The sequence below is a fragment of the Barbus barbus genome (assembly GCF_936440315.1).
Source record: "Barbus barbus genome assembly, chromosome: 39".
In the NCBI taxonomy this organism is placed as follows: domain Eukaryota; kingdom Metazoa; phylum Chordata; class Actinopteri; order Cypriniformes; family Cyprinidae; genus Barbus; species Barbus barbus.
Window position 1 is genome coordinate 27,940,948 of NC_136717.1, and position 7,500 is coordinate 27,948,447.

The following is a 7,500-nucleotide window of genomic DNA, read 5'->3' on the forward strand; positions in this document are numbered from 1 at the left end:
TTGCAAACTGGTGTTTGTTTCCATATTTTAATTCATTGTCCCAAACGCACTGATTTGTAGCGAAAAGTTTGAGTTTACTGCACTTTTCTGTTCTTCGAGTTATTTATTATCAGAAGTCTCGCAAAATCACAGAAAGTAGCTTACTTCGGTTTCAGTATGCATAAAAAATGCATAAACTTATTAATTGTTTATCTTGAAGGCACTTTAATTAAAGCTTTGGGTAATAAGCATCTGTTAAATGCTCAAACATAAATGTAGAAGTTGTTGCGTCTGTCCTGACGACACTAGATGTGTTTCCATACACCTGTTTTTATGTGCATTTTGGGATATCGCATAAAAAAAACTCTGGATGGAAACTCCAAGATGGGCTTAAATTCTAAAAATGCACATAAAAAACTTATGCGCTCAACTAAGTATGATACATTTCTTATCCGGCAAGAAAACGTGCATAAACTACAATAGAAGCACTTAAATTATTAAATAAATTCCTTAATAAGCATCAAAAAAGTGTGACTTTGCGATGCGCATAAAACTGGACTAATCAACAGACCGATCTCATTACACAGCATCTGAAATACTAGTTTTGTCATTCTTAAACGCTTGAGCAAAGTCTTCGTTATAATTAACTCCCAGAACTGTGTTCCCAAACAGCAGACTCCAAACATAAGATAACATGACCGCATTTAACACGACAAGCTCGTAAGTAATTGTATAGAAGAATTTATTATGGGAATTATTACATCTCCTACTGCAGCAAATTAAAATTTTCTTCATGACATTTAGAGCAAGTTAATCAGGAAGTGACACTTTTGTTTTATGCAATAATCTCACATATATATATATATATATGGCTTTTATTTGTTTATTTGGTTCATTTTAGGTCAAACAGAAAGTAACAATAGTGTAAATCTAGTAATATAAATAATATAGATAAACACACATCTACATATAACATACAATCATGCATTAATTCAGATTAAGAAAAAAGAAAACACCAGGCAACCATAGTTATACATTCAAATAAAATCAAAAAATAAACTAATAGATAAAATTAAGATACAGTTGTCTCCTTAAAATATTCCAGAAAAGCCAGTAGAGTTGCAAAGGCTACACAGATGCGATATTCCAGTTTTGTTTCATTCGTAACTTTGGATGGAAACATAGCTACTTACTGACAGCATTGTGCATGGATAATAATTTCTGTTGTCAGATGTTTGTTTTGTATATTTTGTAGGGAATTTTGAGGATGTACTATGTAAACTAATTTCAGCATTTGGGCCCAATCCCAATTCTATATTATACTCCTTCACCTACCCCTAGGGTTACCCCTTCCCCATGTCTCTTAAAACAGAGAGTTATGGGGTGAAAATATTACCCGGAGAAATGGGACACCATTAATATACCGTTACACATCATCATACATCATCTAGCTCCACCAATACAACATACTGCTGTGCATTAGAGCCTTTAATTACTGTTATATTTTTGCGCTGCTTACTGACACACACACACACGCACGCACACTCGCACACATATCAGAGATCACACAGCTCACACACACACGCACGCACACATATCAGAGATCACACAGCTCACGCACGCACGCACACACACGCACGCACACACGCACGCACACATATCAGAGATCACAGAGCTCACGCACGCACGCACACACACGCACGCACACACGCACGCACACATATCAGAGATCACAGAGCTCACGCACGCACGCACACACACGCACGCACACACGCACGCACACATATCAGAGATCACACAGCTCACACACACACACACGCACACACGCACGCACACATATCAGAGATCACAGAGCTCACACACACACACACGCACGCACACACACTCGCACACATATCAGAGATCACACAGCTCACACACACGCACGCACATACACACACGCACACACACGCACACACGCACGCACACATATCAGAGATCACAGAGCTCACGCACGCACACACGCACGCACACATATCAGAGATCACAGAGCTCACGCACGCACACACGCACGCACACATATCAGAGATCACACAGCTCACGCACGCACGCACGCACACACGCACGCACACATATCAGAGATCACAGAGCTCACACACACACGCACGCACGCACGCACACATATCAGAGATCACACAGCTCACGCACGCACACACGCACGCACACATATCAGAGATCACAGAGCTCACACACACACGCACGCACGCACGCACACATATCAGAGATCACACAGCTCACGCACGCACACACGCACGCACACATATCAGAGATCACAGAGCTCACACACACACGCACGCACGCACGCACACATATCAGAGATCACACAGCTCACGCACGCACACACGCACGCACACATATCAGAGATCACAGAGCTCACACACACACGCACACACGCACGCACACATATCAGAGATCACAGAGCTCACACACACACGCACACACGCACGCACACATATCAGAGATCACAGAGCTCACACACACACGCACGCACGCACGCACACATATCAGAGATCACACAGCTCACACACACACACACACACACACACACACACACACGCACGCACACATATCAGAGATCACACAGCTCACACACACACACACACACACACACACACACACGCACGCACACATATCAGAGATCACACAGCTCACACATCCAGTAGCAAAGAAAGTTGTCAACGCTGCCCCACAAATTTTATTAATAACAGTTTAAATGCTGAGTCGCTACATGATATTTTCCAGCAACGAGAGGATAAAATCACAGACGTGTGTAATCACACGCAACTGTCATCTCTCTTTTTTAAAAAATACATACCCCACCTTTAAGTTAAGATAAGAAACATTCTGTAACACCGTGTCCTAACTACACGCGACGCGGCAAGATTCCAGCAACAAGCTATTTGTGTGTCCACACCAGACCAGACCTGACAATCAATCAAACATCACAGCCAATCAGAAGCGTGTGTGGGCGGAGCCTCTCTGGAAGCACACTGCACTAGAGAGAATTAATTCATAATTATTAAACATTTTCAACATCATTAAATGCACATACTGAGTGACTGATACCATCTTTGTCATGGAATACACTTGTTGGTTTGCATTAAGTTTTAACATAAATCTTTGCTTTAATATATCTTCAAGATCTTGTTCCTTTAACAAAATGATATTTAAACTCATATTAGACACGTTTAACTTTGAATAAAGCACATAATTACCTCAGATTATCGACTGTCTGTCGTACGGTTTGTATGTTGTGGTCTAATGGTTAGAGAATCAGACTCGTAATCCAAAGGTTGTGGGTTTGAGTCTCGGGCCGGCAGGGATTGTAGGTGGGGGGAGTGAATGTCCAGTGCTCTCTCCACCCTCAATACCACGACTGAGGTGCCCTTGAGCAAGACACCGAACCCCCAACTGCTCCCCGGGCGCCGCAGCATAAATGCTGCCCACTGCTCCGGGTGTGTGTTCACGGTGTGTGTGTGTGTGTGTGCGTGCGTGCGTGCGCATTTGTTCACTACTCACTGCTGTGTGTGTGCACTTGGATGGGTTAAACGCAGAGCACCAATTTCGAGTATGGGTCACCATACTTGACAATACGTCACGACTTTTTTTTTTTTGTTGTTGTTCCAGCCGCGTGTTGCTAGGACATGATGTAATACGCCCCTGATGATCAGCTGTGATATGACCTTTGACCTTCTCTCCCAGGTGCTCTTCCTCACTCGTCTGGAGACTGCATCCTCTCCTCTCTCTCCGTGCCTCCGTCCGCACGCCTGGCTCTCGCCGCGGAGCCGGTCCTGTATCACGTCCAGCAGCCGGCGCTGGCCATCCTGAGTCCGCTGGGCTCCGACGCCATCATCGTCACCGACTACACCGAGGTGGAGCTCAGCAGCCAGGAGGAGTCCGAGGAGCTGACGGAGAAGGAGGAGGTGCTCCTGGACCAGAGTCCTGCTGTTTCTGCAGAAGAAACTTTCACCGACAAACCCACACACGGAGACGCCAGCGACGGCCCGGCGACAACAACATCCCATAATGAGACGCAGAACGACCACAATCTGCAGAACCAAGTCCTGACGAATGAATCCAACCAGCCTAACCCAGACGATGAGAGAGACAGGGCTGCTGCAGGAAGTGACATGTCTGCATCACAGGAAGTCAAAACGTCCGGATCAGACGCTGACCAGAAACCGCCGCAGAGGAGAGGCCGAGGAAGACCCAGAAAAACTACAGAGACGACTGACCATAAAACCGCAGTAAAAACACCACGTCGACGAGTTAAACCGGAGAACAGCACGGAGGAACGGTGAGACGTGATACGAGACTCGCATCCACAAATCAAACACCACCCTTTCTTTTTCGAGATTAAAATATTCTAAATATTTTTTGTTTCAGGAGTGCCGTCACACCACATGCAGATCTTAAAGGTAACGTTGTGCTTTCTCTACACATACTGTACATGCAGATGTATGTATCTCATGCTGTCATATGTATTAAAGCAGCTAGTGGTATGTGTTTTTTTTTTTTTTTAAGATTTATTTTCTGCATTTTTTTACTTTATTAGTATAGGACAGTATAGAAGTGACAGGAAGTGAAGTGGGAGAAAGAGAGCGAGGGGGGCGGGATCAGGAAAGGTCCTTGACCTGGGATTGGAGCACACAAGGCTATCAGCACCAGTGGTGTCCAATCCTGCTCCTGGAGAGCCACTGCCCTGCAAAGTTTAGTTCCAACTAGTGATACATGATATTAGATTTTGTCGATATCCGATATGCCGATATTTTTCAAATTATTTTTGCCGATAGCCAGTAACGATATAAATATCCTTTTGTTTTGAAACAACACCAAGTCTCTCCTCTGCAGAAGTGATAAACAAATTATTTACATTTTTGGTTAGTTTTGAGCAGAAATGTACTTGTCAGAACTAATAAACCTAAAAAAAATCTAAATAAGAGTACATTGAAAGCTTTGAAAATAACTATTAAAATCAAACCTTAACATTTTATTTGTGGATTTAATATTAATAGATGGTCTAAAGCAGTGGTCTCAAACTCAATTCCTGGAGGGCCACAGCTCTGCAGAGTTTAGCTCAACCAGCCCCAAATCACACCTGCTTGCAAGTTTCTAGTGATCCTGAAGAGCTTGATTAGCTGGATCAGGTGTGTTTGATTAGGGTTGGAGCTAAACTCTGCAGAGCTGTGGCCCTCCAGGAATTGAGTTTGAGACCAATGGTCTAAAGCAAAAGAGTTGTAAAAATAAAAAATAAAATTATCTTTTTGAAAAAACATATTCCATATTTATGAATAAATCTGTATACATTATTTAATTTACAGGTGTCATGCTATTTTATGTATTTTACTTTCATTTTATTAAAAGTAGTACTACAGCTAAGGCATTAAAACGCCTCACTGGATGGGCATTAGGACCCTGATGCTGCTAGTGACTGTATCGCACGTGCACTCTCAATTTAGGGTGCTTTCACATCTGTAGTTTGGTTCATTTGGTCCGGACCAAAGGCAAAAAATTATACATTGTAGCTATTTTTAGCCGTTTTGGTTCCTTTTCACACCACACTGTTTGCTCTGGTCCGAACCAGCTGAAACGAACCAAAATGCAGTCACGTGACAACATCCGCTTCACTCGTTGGCTAGATGTGTCTTTGAACGCATTCCCTAAACTGCTTTTCGATTGGTCAGAAAGAGCGTGCGGGGAAATTCGAACGGTGCTCCCGGAAGTAAACAAAGACAGGAGTAAAATGCAGCAGACAGCACACTGCTATTTTGAGGCTCCGCACCTCCTCACAACCCCAAGTTTGTCCGCGACCTGCCATGCTAAACTGCAAACTGTCAACAAACACTTCCTCATCCCATAATGCACAGCGCAGCTGACTATGGCAGCTGGTTTAGTCCAAAAATGCGCAGTTCTTTTTGCGGTTGGGTCTGAGATCCAAAACCTAATCTAATCACCATTAAGACCAAAGTTAGCTTTAAGAATGAGCACACTGCTGACGTGATCTTATCCCTGAGCACATGCGAGGTATTCGTCGTATCGGCATCATTTATTTCAAATCGGCAGATGCCGATATTTACAGTTTAAGCCTTAATCAGCTGATGTTCTGATAATATCATGCATCCCTAGTTCTAACCCCAGTTAAACACACCTGAACCAGCTAATCAAGCTCTTACTAAGCAAACCAGAAACTTACAGGCGGTGTGTTGAAGTATGTTGGAGCTAAACTCTGCAGGCCCTCCAGGACCGAGTTTGGACACCCCTGGTTTACATGATACACCACTAAAGCTACAAGTGACCGATGAGAACAATCAATCTGATTTATTGGATCAAGATTCAGCAACGCTCTGATGTGACCCTGCAGCACAAAAGCAGTCATGAGTAGCACAGGTATATTTGTAGCAATAGACAACAATACATTGTATGGATCAAAATTATACATTTCTCTTTTATGACAAAAATCATTAGCATATTAAGATCATGTTCCATGAAGATATTTAGTAAATTTCCTACCATAAATATATCAAAACTTCATTTTTGATTAGTAATATGCATTGCTAAGAACTTCATTTGAACAACTTTAAAGGAGATTTTCTCAATATTTAGATTTTTTTGCTCCCTCAGATTTCAGATTTTCAAATAGTTGTATCTCAGACAAATATTGTCCTATCATAACAAACCATACATCAATGGAGAGATTATTTATTCAGATGATGCATAAATCTCAATTACAAAAAAATTGACCCTTATGATGGTCACAAATGTCATTGCAGTAGATTACAGTAATGGATATGTTGGATAGATTTTCATTAACTTCAAACTCGTTTTCCTCTGGTGTCTCGCAGATGGATCTGCCGAACTGCCCCGCACACCTGAAACGCCTTCCACCAGCCCGTATCGCACACGGAACACCCGCAAAACCGATCCGCCGGCCGCCACTGACAACCCTCGTGCTCGGCACGGATGTGACACCTGTGGCAGAAAGTTCACGCGCAGATCGGACGTCCAGCGGCACCAGCTGACACACACGGGTGAGCGTCCCTTCCACTGCAGCCAGTGCCAGAAGACCTTCCAGCACGCCTGGGATCTGACCAAACACTGCCGCAAGATGCACGGCGAGGCCAGCTTCACCTGCCAGATCTGCCAGAGCGCCTTCACCAACCTGCGCCTGCTGACGGTGCACCACAAGAAGAGTCACGCCGACGAGCTCCCGCACTACTGCTCAATCTGCGGCGAAGCCAGCGGCTCGCTCGGAGCACTCGTGACGCACCGCAAGACCCACAGCGCCACGCAGCAGTACCGCTGCGACCAGTGCGGCGAGGCCTTCGACACGCTGCTGCAGAGATCCCAGCACCGCCGGAGCCACCGCAGGCGTACGCACTTCAAATGCCCGCAGTGCGAGAAAACCTTCACGCGGCGCACCGACGTCAAGCGGCACCAGCTGAGCCACACGGGCGAGCGTCCGCATCAGTGCTCCGTCTGCGG

At 44.4% G+C, this 7,500-nt stretch overlaps 1 protein-coding gene across 1 annotated transcript in view; it reads left to right on the forward strand.

Moving 5' to 3' along the window:
* LOC306858173 (uncharacterized protein) overlaps positions 1-7,500 on the forward strand; it is a 17,711-nt gene that overhangs the window by 8,390 nt on the left and 1,821 nt on the right. Inside the window, exons 7-9 of the mRNA XM_079398572.1 lie at positions 3,721-4,315; positions 4,405-4,436; positions 6,861-7,500. The exon at positions 6,861-7,500 is cut by the window's right edge and continues 1,821 nt beyond it. Of these exons, the coding sequence (XP_079254698.1) occupies positions 3,721-4,315; positions 4,405-4,436; positions 6,861-7,500 (1,267 nt within the window). The remainder of the gene's footprint in view (positions 1-3,720; positions 4,316-4,404; positions 4,437-6,860) is intronic.